Source organism: Arachis duranensis, chromosome 7, assembly GCF_000817695.3.
Source record: "Arachis duranensis cultivar V14167 chromosome 7, aradu.V14167.gnm2.J7QH, whole genome shotgun sequence".
Lineage (NCBI taxonomy): Eukaryota > Viridiplantae > Streptophyta > Magnoliopsida > Fabales > Fabaceae > Arachis > Arachis duranensis.
The window spans coordinates 2229033-2245542 of NC_029778.3; the positions used below are offsets into that span (position 1 = coordinate 2229033).

The 16510-nt window shown below is 33.0% G+C and overlaps 2 protein-coding genes across 3 annotated transcripts; both read right to left on the bottom strand.

The window, feature by feature from the left end:
- Nucleotides 1-867: 867 nt before the first annotated feature.
- LOC107496291 (probable WRKY transcription factor 20) lies at nucleotides 868-5690 on the bottom strand. Of its 2 annotated transcripts, none has more exons than XM_016117515.3 (6): nucleotides 5216-5690; nucleotides 3350-3526; nucleotides 2489-3023; nucleotides 2222-2387; nucleotides 1980-2138; nucleotides 868-1375 (listed from the first exon to the last, which is right to left on the bottom strand). In XM_016117515.3, the coding sequence occupies exons 1-6, from the start codon at nucleotides 5459-5461 to the stop codon at nucleotides 874-876; spliced, it is 1785 nt and encodes a 594-aa protein (XP_015973001.1). In that variant the 5' UTR covers nucleotides 5462-5690; the 3' UTR covers nucleotides 868-873. The 2 variants fall into 2 exon arrangements, with proteins under 2 accessions (XP_015973001.1, XP_015973002.1); XM_016117516.3 differs by lacking the exon at nucleotides 5216-5690 and adding an exon at nucleotides 3682-5143.
- Nucleotides 5691-12252: 6562 nt separating this feature from the next.
- LOC107496292 (FRIGIDA-like protein 1) lies at nucleotides 12253-14752 on the bottom strand. The gene is made up of 3 exons (XM_016117517.3): nucleotides 13718-14752; nucleotides 13144-13307; nucleotides 12253-13060 (listed from the first exon to the last, which is right to left on the bottom strand). The coding sequence occupies exons 1-3, from the start codon at nucleotides 14658-14660 to the stop codon at nucleotides 12479-12481; spliced, it is 1689 nt and encodes a 562-aa protein (XP_015973003.1). The 5' UTR covers nucleotides 14661-14752; the 3' UTR covers nucleotides 12253-12478.
- Nucleotides 14753-16510: the final 1758 nt, after the last annotated feature.

The following is a 16510-nucleotide window of genomic DNA, read 5'->3' on the forward strand; positions in this document are numbered from 1 at the left end:
ATTGAGACTTAATATTATATTTGTTGGCTCAGAGATTAGTATTAAAATTTCTGTCTCTATCTCCAAAAAGTGAGGATATAAGTGACTGAAATTTTTAGAGACGAAAACTGAAACTTTAATAACATTTTATACCTAAAATATTCTTATTTCAATTAATTAATTTTAATTTTATCTTTTGTGCAAATTAAATTAAAACTTCATTTTTATTTTTATTTCTGTATTCTATTTTACACCAAACAAAATACTAAAATTTATTTCAGTCTCAGTCTTTCAGATCACATTTAAAAGATGTAATATACACAATTTAATTTGCGTTAATGCAAAATTTGAAAAAAGATCACATTTAAAAGATATAATATTCGCAATCTAATTTGATAATTATACTAGTGACTTTTTAAAATTTATTAAAGTTGAATTGTGGTTAGGTAATACTAACAAAATGTTCTGAAAAGTGAAAATTCAAGTGTGCTATTTACATGTTACACACTTATATTGGTTATATAACTTACCTTAGGCCTTAGCTAGCATTAATGCAGGGATAATAATAGATACAAAATAGTACAAAGCAGTACTGTGCTATTGAATGTGAGTTATGAGAATATCAAACCTAACAAATATAATTCATGGTCCATCACGTGCATTCAAACAGGTCATAAATCATGGGGGCATGCATGTATAGTTTGATATAGCAGCTTTCATCTCAGATTCATATTTTTACAGAATAATTTGCATATAAACTTATACACAAAGTTATTTAGATTCAAAACACAAACTACTGAATATATCATATCAGCTCTTAAATAGTGATGATATATATAAATAAACATATATATAGGAAGAACTATCTGCATTTTCTTAACAGAAAATACAATTTCATGGACCAGTTAGTATTCTTCCCATGTTCTGTGAGCAAGGATATGAGGAATGGTTTAAAGATGGAGCATCATTCCTATTTTCTCTAGAACCATAAGAAATTGAGCTGTGATTTAGAACACCAAAGTATGCTGCTGGAGCTGGAGTGGAAGTATGAACAAACTTGAAATTGTTGTTGTTGGTGTGAATTTGACTTTGACTTTCACCATATTCTGAAATGCCCTTTGATCTATTTTCAGTTGCTGAGCTGATTCCCATACCAAGGTCGAGGCTAATCGTATCGCTTTCTTCTAACTTGATTCTTGTATGTCCAATCATTGCAGCTGCGGCCGCGGCCGCGGCTGCAGCCGGTCCAGCCATGTCGTGGCTACTACTCCTTGCGGCCGGTACGTCGTGATTGTGCTTACCTTCATATGTAGTTATTACAGCTTTTGGATCATGAGATGCCCTCTCCACATGTTTTCTTACAGGGCAACCGGCATTCGTGCATTTGTAATAACTCCTGCATAATAACTTAATAAGCAAGTATCCTAATTAACAAGAATTATGCAGACAAATATCGCATTTAGACCTGAAAATATGTATTGCCACAAATGCTTTTCGAGTTTGAATCAAAGCCATTCAGTTGATGTTTGCCATAACTTTTGTTCATACTTTGCTTGGAATGCAAGAAAAGATGGGAACCCTAAACATGCAAAACAAGGCCACCTTTGAGCCAGTTTTTCGGCACAATGTACCGGACCTAGAAAAACCAAACACAGTACTAGTGCGAAAACCATCTTGATATGTGACTTGAATCTCTTTGACATAAACCTTATGTAACCTAGTATGATTTTGTAATTATTTCAGACTTGATTTGATGAGCCAGAAAAGCCATGATACTTCAGAAAGTAATGCAAAATGAAACTCTTCTACCAAATCAGAATAAACACCAAATCAGAATCTAGCTTACTACCTTGACTAACATCAATAGTAAATCTTGTTCCCCAAAACAGAAGATATATATCAGCCATAAATCATAATCAAAGCAACAGATAGCGAAAAGGGTTAAACGATGACATTAAGTAGGACATAAGTTAAATTGGAATTGATTACTTCTAACATACCTAGGATTTGGGTTGCCTCTTACCACCTTCTGTCCATACTTTCGCCAGCGGTAGCCATCATCCAAAATATCAACCTCACTAAGAGTTTGTACAACAACCCGTGGCTCCCGGATAGGCTTAACAACAGGAGTGATGTCAGCATTTCCAAGTTCCATTCTTCTGCTCAAGCCAAAAACAAAATAGGTCAGCAAGTAAACACACATAATGGAGAAACTTCAGGGCTTCGGCATAAACCATCACACCTTCTCTTCAAGAAGGGATCATCATCATCAACCTCATCATTAGTCCTATTTGACACAAAGCCGGCACCCTCTGGACTGTCATCGTTTGTTGCCCGAGGAGATAGCTCTGGAGTACTGTTGGGATCAGCTGCTTGACATCCCCGACCATACATACCGGATGCTCTGTCTAGAATTCAAGAATTAGAAGAAAAAGAAAGTCAGGTTATACTTCTTGGCAATAAGTAACAATAAAATACAAATCATTGATAAATATCTGGCTGGTATTACCATCTTGGCCGGCCAAAGAAGCCTTATCAGATCTCTCTTCTTGCACAGACATACCGGTACCAGCAGAGTATCGGCGGCTTGGTTGAGGTTTAGGATGATCATGTGTTCCTTTGTATATTATCTCAGTGATTTGACCGTCATGAGAGCGTTCAAAGAGTTTCTTCACTTCACAGTTAGGATGTGTGCATTTGTAATAGCTGCGGGGAAATTCACTCCCTTTGACAAGTTTCTGTCCATATTTTCGCCAATTGTATCCATCATCTGATGCCTTCTCGGGTGCGATCGGAGCTCCACTGCCTCTAACTTCAACATGTGATGCCTGAAGCCCAGTGGATGCGTTTCCTCTGTGGTTAAACTCATCCAAATCAACTTCAACCGAACTGACCTTTTGAACCGGCGATGACAGGCTTAATTCATTAGAAGGATCTGCTGGCTCACTTTCGGCTAATGGTGAAGATGCAAATGGTTGAGCTTTTCCTGGACCTTCAATTCGAGGAGCTTGTTCACTTTCATGGTTGTTTAAGTCTGAAGGAACCTTAACATATAAGCGAATAGCATCCGATAAGTACTAAGCAGCAAGTAACCTTCAAGATAATATTAATCAGAACATCAAGCATAACAATCAAATTTGTGACTGCCTAACACTTAATCTAGCGAAACAGTTATAACAGAAAGGGATTGATTTAGTCATGTGTACAAAGTGATATCAACAATGTATCTAACTAGTCATCCTTAGATGTTAATTTAATCCGGAAGTTCGAATCAAAGGAGAAAGAAGACCAAAGTCCATTCCATGTGTCCATCTGCTTTGAAGTTATATGCAACAAACAAAGTGTCACTAACATGAATTAATATTATTACCATATTCGATCTACCAGGCGGTTTATACTCAAAGAAGCTCAACTTTCTGTCGTCAACGGTATTATTATGGAAGCATACAGAAGTTATAGGAAATGCAGTCGATGCAGCAGAAACCATAGAACCATGTGCTGTTTGATGAATCCTTGGAAGGGAACCTGTAGTTGGTGAAGGCTCCACCTGCAAACGAACCAAAGAAAATAGCATATAAATAAACTATAATCTGAATACACGAAAGTGACGAAACTATACAATCACCAATCTAAGCTTCTCAAGAGTAAGAACACGAAAAGAGTGTCAGAAAACGATAAAATTATGGCAAGTTCTCCGAATACCTGCAATCCCTATGTCCCAGGTTGCAATCAATCAACCTATGAAATCAGTTCATAAGTAAAATCATCTATTTTTCTGCCTTATCATAACACTAAGTGTTGCATATTTAGAGTCTCAATGACTAAAGGTAGCATAGTACTACATTATAGTCACAAACAGAAGTTATATAAACAATTAAAATTGCAACTTGGAAAAGCCATTCCCACTTGAATATTGCATACATCATTCTAAAGTCTAAAAAATTTAGGACCATTCAGAGTATTAACTTCTAAAAAACCAAAAAATATCAAAGTCCTTTCAGAAATATCTGGGATCCACAATCTTTCTGACATTCGTTATGCTATTCTCATAGCACACAAAAAATAATATGGATCCACTAATACTTGGCCATGAATTTATTCGCTTGTTCCACTTATTTAATTGACAAAGAAGGAAGCAAAAACAGAAAAAATAATTATTTTCATTAAAAAAAAGGGCTTTTTAAGCGCACTCCGGTATACCGTTAAATAAAAAAACAAACAAAAAGGGCAAGCACCAACAAAAAGGAAGATTCATTATGTGAAGAAACAACACTGAGATTAAAATTTTAAAAAGAAAAATAAAATAAAAAATGGGAGAAGGTCTCTCTCTAACAATCCTCAACTAAAGTCATATTCCAACAGAATACTGCATTGAGCATAAAGCAATCAAATTACATACACAAGTGCCAAACCTGCAAAGAGCAAACGCATCTGAACCTAACGTGGCCCTTATACCAAAAATTCTATCAAAAATTAAAAGATCAAACTATTCAAACATAGAAAGAAAGCATATCAGAGGAAACAATTTTGCCACGAGATTGAACACAAGAACATAAAAAAGTTTCTAATTTTAATTTTTTTTGTGGGGTAAAAAAAATAGAAAAACCAAAAACAGCATCAGCTTCAGCTCAGCTCAGTAGCATTCAGATCACGTCATGTTAAAGTCATTCAGAAAAAGAAAAGAAAAGAAAAAATCCCTTCCAATAATTACAAGCATTTTGATTTTTGAGACCACCCCAGATAAGCTCTTTATGGTTGCTGAGAAACTGAAAACAAAAAATCATACAGAACAAATTTTTTATGTGCCAATCACACTGGGTCAAGTGAAAAGCACCACCTTCCACTTACACACAAAAAAAAAAAAAAGAAAGTATCTAATGAAAAATTCACTAATTTTGAACACATCAATTTACCAACTACAATTAAAAAAAACGCATTTTTGTATTGAATTTACTCACCCATTTTCCTTTTTTAGAATACCATTGTAGAAATGTTCTATTTTGAGCATATCTTCTTACTCTAGCAAACCAAAGTTCTTCAATTTGCAAGGTACTGTCACTAAGAAACATGTTTTGCTAGTGAATTCACAAATCCCCATTGAAAAATTTTTCATTTTGAACATACAGTTTCACTCTAACTAACTAGAAACACTTCAATCTGAAGCCAAAGTAGAAGAAGAACCAAAACCAGAGGAAAAAGAAAAGAAATTGAAAAGACAGAGAGAGAAAGTTCACGCCTTCATGTTTGAAAGGAGCACAGGAGACTCCAAAAACGACGTCGGACTCAACCCCGGAGGTATGGTTATGCACGCCGACCGAGAGATCGGAAGCTTCGCCGGCGACATCAGCTTGTACCTTGCCCCACCAACAGAAGCTTCAGCATTCAAACCCGACCCGGTTGGATTCGGATCTTCATGGACCCGAGCATGGTGCCCTGAGCCTGAGCTCGAGGTGGTGGGTGTAATGGTAGCAGCTGCATCCATTGATGAATGGTGAGAGAGTGGAGTGTAATTGGAGCGAGGAGGAAGGAAGGGCAAAATGGTCAATTTGCAAAGAGCATTTCTTTGTGTTGTTCTTGTTCTGGGGTCATTGGTGGTGTGGTTTTTATTTTTTTAATTTTTTTTGGGATTATTGAAGGTTCTGTCAGAGATGCTGAGAGAGTGGGACTCAGTTGACTTGTAAAAACTTTGGATCTCTCATTCATTTCATTTCATTCTGTGTCATTGGCTTGTCATTTTAAACCCTTTTTCTTCTTCTCCCAAGCTTTTTTTTTTCTTACTTCTTAGGTGGGAAATAAAATAATCATATGATAATAGTTGAAAGTGAAGTATTTGTCAAAGAAAATTAATAATAAAATTTTAGAATATTTATGTGTTTTGGGTGTTAGGGATAATAAGATGCAATTGTTATGATTTAGTAATTTTTTGTAATTTATAATCTATCTTTTATGAGAATGACAGAGGAGATAGATTACGGATAATAAAATTATTTTTTTTAATTGATAGGTCGAACTTGTAGGAACAATTTAAAAAACATAACATATGAATAGAATATCATTGCTTTGTTTTATTTTTCTTTTTGTATTATTAGTTTGGTTTGTAGATTTCAATTTAGAACTTTTTAATTTTAATATGGAGAGAAGATTGGTGTATAATAGAATTATGAAGGTATATAGTGTTTCACCAGGGTATAAGGATTGTGCAAGATAAATCGGACCGTCCGATTAGAAATACTGAAAACCATAGGTCCGATTTGTGTACTGACAGAAAATTCTGGGTCAAATTTCAAAAAACCTGGGTCCGATTTGTGTCCCCCTCTTTCTGCAATGAAATCGGACGACCAGATTTCTTTCCACTAAAACAAAAAATTGAAAGTCGTCACAATCATGTGTATCTCCCCAATATTTCATAACTCAGCATAACTCATATGTCAATCTCATATAAAAAAAATTAGCCTCCAATTTGATGAGTTGAGTTTTTGTTTTTTTAAACCAAAAAAGAGAAAATTTTAAGTCAAATAATCATTAAAAAGTATTTTTTAGTAAAATTAAAAACCTAGAAAGAAATGAATGAGAATTGGAATGCTCTTGACATATTATGCAAGGCAAATTGTTTGATTTTACTTGTTCATCTCATGCACATTTTCATAGCAAATACGAGAATCATTTTGATAGAGTTGGAGTATAATATAGGAATGGTCGAAAAATCGAGATCATGTCTTGAGATACGTGGGTTGGATTATCTATTTAGCGGCAGAAAAAAATCTATATTTCTTTTTATAGTATGGAATTTATGGAAATGTAAGAATACAAAGGGTTTGTTTGCAAATCATTAGTTGAAAGTAGATTTTACAACATATTTAATTGTAGACCATCAATAATGGAATAAGAACTAGATTTAGATGAAATTAAAATTGTTGATGTGTAGTTATGTAAAGGAGATAATTAGTTATAAGATTTATCATTTTTATTTTGTTTTTGTTTGTTTTTAGTATAATACTCATATTTTAGTAGTTCTAACATGTCACGGTATGTAAATTAATTTTTTATAAAACTTTACAATCAAAATTAAGATTTTACATGAATTCTAACTTTATATTTAAGATGAGAAGAAGTGTTTATTACTTTAATAGGTTATACAATGCTATAATAGATATTTTTAGGTTTAATTATTTTATTCGTCAAATTATATTTTTTATAAATTGGAAAAGAAAGAGAAGATGGAATGGAGAGAGAAGAAAAAAATGGCTTGTGTGGATTCAACTTTTGGACTTTCCGAAAAAGCTTCTTTTAGAGCTGTGAGGTGAATGATTTTGTCAATGAATTATATTCGCAGTTTCACACTATTGGACAAAGATTTTGTAACAAAATGATTAGTAGTATTATTTACTATTTTGTTGTTTATCTTACTGTTAAAAAGAAATGATATTTTATTTGTTCTTTTTGCTTTGCTGCCTGATTTTAAGCTCTACGATAAAGACTTTAATTTTGATATACTAAGCGTGTAAAGTATTTTATTTAATCGTATAATTATATCTATTTTTTTGGACGATCATTTACATAATTAATGTGAAATATAATTATTTTTACTTATACGACGTTACATAATTAAATAAACGTGTAAAACTATTTTACTCTGATAATGCATCAAAATTAAATTATAATTAGAATAATTTGAAAGTGGAAAGTGGTGTGCCAAGTACCTACTCTATGTTACTCTTTACCATACACAATCAAATATGAGCGATTGGTGCAAAACTGCAAATCCCTTTCTGCAAGTTGAAAAGCCAAGGCTAAACCAAAATTTGGTTCCACATAAAAGGGTTAGATTCAAATAATTTAATCTCATAGATAAGATATTATTCTAGTTCAAGCAAGCTGACCTCAGTGTATAATATATAGTTCTGTCTATGTTATTTGAACTTTGTTTCTATGGTTCATAGCATTGCACTGTTGTCGGCAAGCCCTTTTGTAACAATCAAGTGATAATTGAAGCAGCAATTGCAATAGGATGAAACCCTGATTGATAGTTTTAAATAGTTATAGTTATTTAGAGGATGAATAGACATACATAATCAATTTTTAATTAATTAGTATCAGTTATTTTTTTATCGTAAAATTAATTTTTTTAATTATTATTTTATAGAAAATTTAAGATTTATGGTTTAGAATTTAGGGTTAGTGTGATTGACCGGTGACGGTAATAATCGGTTGGCGATGATGGGTAGCCGACAATATAGGATAAAGTTATGGTATTTGGAGAAGAAGAAAAATAGTATTTAAAGGGTAATTAAAAAATAATTTGGTGAATTATAGGATAAAAATGTAAGTTAAAGTTAGGACTCATATTTTGAACAACAATAAAATAATCAAAAATAACTATAAAAGAAATTTATATTCTTTCTTTATACAACTTTAATCTGTAAAGTATAGTGGCCCAAATAATTGATATTAGTTGAAAATGAATTGAGTTTTTAGTTAAATTGTTAAGATATTCAATTAGTAATTACATAGTTCAACTGGTAAAACATTGTGCTAATTTAACTAGAGGTAAGTATGTAATCAATTACATTAAAACTCACAAAAAAAGGTTTTTTATTTAATTTATTTTAGTTGATTTGAATAGAATTATTTCCAATAATTAGAGAATAAATATAATATAATTTCAACAAAAAATTTGGTGGGAAATGTAATGATTGCTAGATTTCATTAAACATTTAAGGAGATTAATTGGTTAAATTTACCGAGTGAAGATAGTAACCCAATTTATCTAAGAGTTAGAAATAGTGTCAATTCATGCTACCAATAATATTGATTGTTTCATGTGATTTTTTCATTTCTTTATAAACCTAAACTTGTTCATAAAATCACAAGTTGTTTTGGAGGTACCACAAGTTGACTAAAGATTTTATTACATCTAAATGTGGTAAAGTTTGACCTACTTACTATATTGGGCCATTGCTTAAATTTTCAGTCACAATAAAATAATGAGAATGTTGTCAATTAACATGGATATGCTGTAAAGATCTAGAAAAAGATTAAGTTGAAATGTTGATCTCACACTATTGAATATGTTCTTTACTGATCTTAGGAATTACTAGTTATAGTTACTAGTAGTTGAAAATGGGTTAAATTGAAAAGATAGAGTTATCATATTTGTTCCACTTATAGAGAGTACTATGATTAATTATTGAATTAAGAATTTAGTTAATTTGTGCGGTTATATCTTAAAGGTACATTTTATACATTCAATAAGAGAAGTTTTTAAAAGTTTTTGAGGCATTCAATGTATTAAAAATATTAAAAAATGATAATAATTTTTATAAAATATTTTTTTTATGATGTTATTAACCTATATTCTTAGAACACAAATTAGCAGAATTCTTGAATTAACAGAGACTAGCAATGCCTATTCCATTGAAATTTGTTTTCTGTTTTAACTTTTTTATTTAACATAGACACAGATTAAGAAAAAGAAGGGTGTACTTGTGCATATGATTAGGTGGAGAGAAAAGGAAAATAGATGAAAATCTCAGCAGTTAACGGATTGAGATGCTGCTAATGGCTAATGCAAATGACTGCTTTTCTCATTGTTTAGATTAGCTTTTAAAAAAAAATTATTGAGTGGTATCTTTCAACCCAAATTAAATTAATATTATAAAGGAATATTCTGTATATTTATTTATCTCATACATTGAATCAATATACACGTTTAGAGTTCTGCTCACATAAGATTATGATGATATAAAATTTATTTAATATAATCTCTCTTTTTTCTTTTGTAAAGTCTTAAAAGCAAAAAAAAATACTGAATAAAAATAAAAAATAAAAACATAAACCAAAGACACCTTTGACCTCTCAATTTCACCAATTAAAAAAATTAATTGTTACAACCATTTACCACTCATGAATGCACGCACGTTTCTTTGTCGATAACGCAAAATACTTTTAAGAAGTTTGAAATTTTTCTATTGGTAATTGAAAAGGATACGTCTAATTAGTATTGTAGAGGAAAAAGATGTCTACTTCGTTTTGCATATCTTACAGATGTTCAATCACATAATTAAAACCATAAAGCCTGTAATTCAGACTTTAAATATGTTCACCAATGTTCTTTAGTAAATAAACCTTAGCCGAAAAACTAGCTTGTGACTCGTTAACTACCACTTTTTTGAGATAAATAGTCGATTTATATGGTTTACTTAGGTAGTTCATTATTTTTAAGAGTATTTAGTAGTTCCTTGAAAAAACCATAGTTGTAAACTTGGTAGTTGAAATTTTGATTTAACTCTTAAAATCTTTAAATCAAACAACTTTGCAATTTAAATCTCGTTACGATTTTATATTTTAATTTTAATTCACTTTTTTAATTTTGCATAAACTCTCGATTTTCTCTATGCATAAGGATAGATGGTAAACATGATATAAAATCTTCATATATAGTATAATTTTATACACTAAACTCATCTAATAAAATGTCTAACCTATTTTTACCCCAAACCAAAACATTACCTAAGAATGAATTTGATGTAAGAAAAACAATTAATGAGAAATAATTCATGAATTAATTGAAAATGAAATTTACCAAGAAAATGTAGTGTAAAAATGATCACTTCATGATGTAAGAAAATATTTCTAGTTTTTTATCCAATACCAAAGTTAAGCATTCAATTAGTTTCATCTGAATGAAATTTTCTCACATACGATGCATTTTTTATGGAACGCATTGAGAATACATCTCAACCATATAATTGGAATAAACATAATCCAAAAACATGTTAGAAAACGAGGTCTCTTACATGTTACATCACAAAATAAAAAGGATCAGCATTCACCAATGTTCTGAAGAAAGGTAGGAGGAATAATCTACACAACATCATAATAATAATACAGACACATCTTTTCATAGGGTAATAGATCACTATATAGGTACAACAGTTTCAAATTTCTCTCATACAATTTTATCTTTCTTCAACTTTTAACTATGTAAAGGTAAGACTTGATGCCAGTATATCATGAAAAACAGAAAAATGTATGCAGAAAAACATAATGGAATAACAACTCCCTAAAGCTAGTCTTAATATTAGAATTAAGAATCTCATTTGGTTAAAGCTTAATTATTTATTACTTATTTTTATTACTGAAAAAGGATAAGAAGGCATGGTCTTGGTCCGAATTCAGGGAAATCCTGCAAGAAGCTTCCAATACCAAAAGTGTCATTGAACTCAAGCCATGTATTTGCCATGGATGGACCATAGCCAAGTGAGCCAACTCTTGTTCAATTAGATTCATTATGCTCAAAACACATGCTTGATAATGACACCTTTGTGATATCTAAAAGGCTATTGAACAATTTAGAGACAAAATGTTATCTTATTTCATATTGAGCAAGCACAATGGCGTCGTTTGATTCATGTAGCCGACCCCACTTAGTGGGACAAGGCTTTGTTGTTGTTGTTGTTGTTGTTTGTTGTTATTTCATATTGAGCAACTAGAGGGGGAGTGAGTATAATTATACTACAACTCACGGGTTAGTGTAATTTACCCAATTTTTTATTGTCTATTATGACTATCCTCAACTCTATAGACTGACTCAAGACAGCATCAAGGAGGGCAGCCCAAGGTTTAAATCCAAAAATATGTGATTGATGGTAACCCAAACATATTACAATTTGGGCTGCTATCTAGAAAAACAAGGCCTCAACTATTAGTCTATTATAGACCAAAGCATAGACAACACAGTTCAACCAAATGCCACTAGCTTGATAACATTGAACATCAATTCATTTACATCCTAATTCTACATCTACAAAAGCTAGAAGTAACCAATGAGTACATAAATCATGTATTATATGTCTAAGTTGTCAACAGATTACTGCAAGACATAATCTATACATACATGTGGTTTTCGTAGTGAAGTGAAAACCATAACCACAATAAGCACTCCTCAATATCAAAAGCCCTTAGTTAGGTCAAATTTCAAAATATAGAATAAGAATGAAGTTGTATTTGGCTTGTGTTTAAATTCATTTAATTTTGCTTGAAATAATGCATGATCTAAAAGCTTAATAAGGAAGATTGTTAAAACAAAGTGAATATTTTCCTTAAAATCATTATAATCCCAAGCATACTAAGTAAAACCCTAATTCAGGGATTTGCAAGGAAAGCTACAACTAAGGAAACTTTCTATTTGAGAGGCTTTTATTTTCCAAACCATTTCTTAGCCTAAAAAAGAAAAAGCAAGCTAGGGAGTGGAAAAATGCAACCACCGAGAAGTCTAAAGACCATAATTCAAATTTTAACCTAAAAGGAAAACTGTAGAGGTAAAATGTTATAAGGAATTAAACTTGCGAAACTCAACATTCCCTTGCAAGTCTTAATTACTGTATTTAGTTCTTGTCCGATGACCAGGGAGGTCAACAAAGCAAGCAACGCTATCATAACCAAATTCCAGCAAAACAAATCGCCAAGAAACTATAATACCAAAAAGAAAGCTCTTGGTCTACTGGGGATAAGATGGTTGGTAATAATGTTGTAGACCATAACCACCATAGGCAGAGGCAGTACCATCATAATAACCAGATGGTACATGTGGCTCGGAAGAATTCAGATGAGAACCACTTTGACCAGGGTTCACACTGGGACCCATTGGGACACCAGCAAGACCATAAGGCCCAGTTGAAGCACCTTGGTAAGGTGAGATGCTTGGGGCTGGGGCCACCATGCCATAAGGCGTGGCTCTCATGTATGGATTTGAATTTTCTGGCAACAAACCTGTTGAATGGAAGTGAGGTTGTTGGTACTGATGGATGGTTGAACCAGCACTGTTGACATTATTCAGGACTGCTGCTGGCCCAGCTGGAGCAGACATTCGAGGACGCTTGTTTCCACTATGTTGCTGCTTATGCTGGGGAGGCTTTCTAGCAAAAGCTGGTGTGGAATGCTTTACATTTGGCTTCTGCTTCTTCAATTGCTCTATACGCTGTTCAAGGCCTGCACGTGGATATTCAGCATCAAGGTTATGATTCTCGATAACCTTGATTACTGATTTCAGCGCGTGGATTTCTCTAGCTGTGATCTCACCCTGTAAAAACACCATAATAAGTGTAATAAGAACCGACACCATGCACCATGCAACACAATCAATCAAGGATGAGGCACACATACCATTGACTTCCCTTCCTCAGAAAGTCTTCGAGCAAGTTTTTGAGACTCACTGAGATAAGCTTCCAATATGGGAACCGGTTGTATCTTATCAGTAAGGTTAAACTCAAAAACATACTTCACAGCCAGAATATGTTTGCCCTTATCTATAAGCTTCTGAACAAGAGCTGCAAAACACACATACACAGTGTCTTCCACATTAAAAACCACCAAAATGGTGACATTGGAAATCCAATATCAGTCCTGTCACTATCTCAAATTACAAGCTCACGTCCATTTTCCAAAAGCTAAAGGAAACAATGACATACACAGTTAGTATTACTGCAACTACTGAAAATCTAACATGTTCCAGAACCTATGATGCCCAAACACTTCCTTTTTGTTCAACTACGCATATCGAATGTGCATATGCATCAAATACTAACATTTTAAACTTCTTACATTGTCAATAACTTCTTCATAAATTTCAGAATATACCTATGGTACCATATATGCAGCATAGTATACCACTAGTTTAAAGCAAAAAATGGAAACAAAACACAATAAAAAGCCATCGGAAGCTCGAATAAAACCTCACCAGGAACCTTCTCGGTCAAACCAATGATCTGGTACAGCTCAGGGAGCTCATCATTAGCAGCAGCCATAGCCGAGAAAGTGGCAAGCTCATTCAGTGTCAGCTCAGGAAGCAAACTATAAGCAGCCGCAAAATGCAAGAAAGCCATTGCGCCCACTGCATCACCACCAGCACCATTCTCACTCACCAAGCTTCCTTTCCAATCATCAGCAATCTTCTTCGCCTTCTTCTTCACTTTGTCACTCAGATTGGGACCCACAGCCCTCAGCTGCTGGAACAACACATTGCAACTCCTCTTCATTTTCTTCATTTCCAAAGTATACCTAGCCGCAACATCACCACCAAAAATCCCATCCATGGAAGCCAGAACCATATCAGCAGGATCAGGTGCAAGCTTCAACGCAGTCCTAAGCTCAGCCTTGATCACAGCCTTGTCCCTCATATTCTCCCCAATGTAATCCCTCAACGCTTTCCCATTCATGCCCTTGCACAATGCACATAGCGCTTCGGCGTGGCTCTTCGCACCAGAAGGAACGTTCTCGGTGGTGCGAATTGGATCTGAAGAGGAGGAAGGATCGTTGGGTAGTGAGGGAAAGTGTGTAACTTTGGGGTTTTGGTCAGAGGAAGATGGTGATGGTTCGTTAGGATTAGGATTATTAGGGTTAGGGTTATTAGGATTAGGGTTAGGGTTCTTGGTTTGTTGTTGAGATTCGAGAGATTGAAGGTGGAGGAAGCGTTGAGAGAGGGAGTCGTGGAGGGAAGTGAAGTGGGAATCGAGTTGGTGCCATGAGAGAGGGAGAGAAAGAGAAGGAGGAGGAGAAGAAGAAGAAGAAGAAGAGAAGAGTTGAGAGTGAGAATGAAGAAGATCATCGAAGGCTTTCTTGAGGTTCTGTTTCTTTGAATCAACGAGTTCCAAAGCTGCTGAAATTGTTTTCAATGTCGCCATTCTTTTCTTCTTCTTTTCTGCCTTGCTTATTATTAGAGACACACAAATTTTATAAGATTAATAAAAAAATTATAATTAATATAACTTTTTAAAAGAAAATGTGTTGAGAAAGGGGAAAAAAGAAAAAAAAATGGAAGAAGGAGTGAAGGAGAAGAAGACTTAAAGATGTTGAAAAAGAGAAGAGAAAAAAAAATTTAAAAAAAAATAGAAGAAGAATATCGATCTCATTTTTAATCTTTTTTGGATTATTTGTTCAATTGATACTAATAAGAAAATAACAAAAATATTATGTGATTTCAGAAAATTTTGTTTCTCATGAGCTTTTTTTTTTTCGTGAACTTGTTTCTCATGAGCTAATGTGCCCAAAAACAAAAATAACATTTTTGGTTGGCTGCAACTTTAGGCTTAATCCAAAAATTGGACCCTAATGGATTTCAATTTATTGTCCCATACTTTACTAACTCTTTTATAGCTCAAATTACAAAAAGAAAATTATTGATTATATTTTCGTCTTCTATTTTAGAAATTAAAATCAAGTCTTTAATAGAATGATAAGTCTGAAATTTCTGTAATATCATGTTATATGATAAGTCTGAAATTACAATGCAAAATATTAAAGATGTACTATTGAAAAAAAATAAAAAATTAGTATCTGAATTCAATACAGACAATCCTATCAATGAGTTGTTTATAACGAGAGGTCGTAGTTAAGAAAAAAGATCCATAAGCTCAAGCAAGAGTAGATTGAAATCAAAGTCTCAAAAGCACAAATTTATAAAGTGCTTCTATTGTCACCAATTAGAATACATTAGAAGAAACGGTCTACAACGAAAGAAAAAATCAAAAAACTCTTTTTAACATAATAATTGATTGTTCTAGAGATAGTGATATTGGTTCTCCTCTAATTGTATTCACTGGTAACTACGAAGATAAATGGATCATAAATTCTAGTGCATCATTTCACATGATACCTAACAAAGATATTTTTATTTTCTACAGAAATAAGGATGGAAATGCCCACCTAGGAGACAATATAGGTGAAGGATAAGTTATAATCAAATCATATGATGAAACTAATACGTTACTCCATACATGGCACGTAACAAGACTAGAAAAAATCTGATTTCATTGAGCACCACAGTTAAAAATGGGTACAAATTCATAGGCGAGGAAGATTTCTTGAAGATATTCAAAGGTTTGATGGCAGTGATGAAAGAAAAATTACACGAAGGGACTTACATATTGCAGAAAAGTACAATAAGCGGAAGTGTTGCTATTCTATCCTCTGAGAAGAATGATAATGATGCTACACTATAGTTCCACCTGAGTCTTGATCACATGAGTAAGAAAGGAATGTCCATATTTGCTAACAGAGGCGTGTTAAAAGGCTTTAAGAGTTGTAAACTTGGTTTCTGTGAAAACTATATCTTTGGAAAGCAGAAATGAGTAAGTTTAGCACTGGAAAACACAATAGCAATAAAATATTAGAGTATATCCATTCATATGTGTGAAACACCACAGCAAAACGGAGTTGCAAATCAAATGAACAGAACACTTCTACAGCATCCACAATACATGTAAATCAATACTGGTCTTCCTAAATCGTTTTGGGCTGAAACGGGCAATACAGTTATATACCTGATTAAGAGATCTTCATCAACTACAATTGATCAATTTTACAAGAGGTATGATCAGTAACGGATCCAAAAATTTTAGGTCGTGGGAGCATATATATATAGCACATAAAAATAACAAAAAACATCATATAAACATATCAAAACATATAAAAATAAATAACATAAAAATATTAAATAATTTTTTATTTATTAATTATCAATATTGATATGTTA

Bases quoted from the DNA above. Each gene is read 5' to 3' on its own strand.
- LOC107496291 (XM_016117515.3), bottom strand. From the start codon at position 5,461: ATGGATGCAGCTGCTACCATTACACCCACCACCTCGAGCTCAGGCTCA. The intron at 2,388-2,488 runs GTAATACCAGCC...CTTGAATTCTAG, and splicing joins TTCTTTGGCCGGCCAAGATG to ACAGAGCATCCGGTATGTAT. The intron at 1,376-1,979 runs GTATGTTAGAAG...GTTATTATGCAG, and splicing joins AGAGGCAACCCAAATCCTAG to GAGTTATTACAAATGCACGA.
- LOC107496292 (XM_016117517.3), bottom strand. From the start codon at position 14,660: ATGGCGACATTGAAAACAATTTCAGCAGCTTTGGAACTCGTTGATTCA. The intron at 13,308-13,717 runs GTGAGGTTTTAT...TGTGTTTTGCAG, and splicing joins TTTGACCGAGAAGGTTCCTG to CTCTTGTTCAGAAGCTTATA. The intron at 13,061-13,143 runs GTATGTGTGCCT...GTGTTTTTACAG, and splicing joins CTGAGGAAGGGAAGTCAATG to GGTGAGATCACAGCTAGAGA.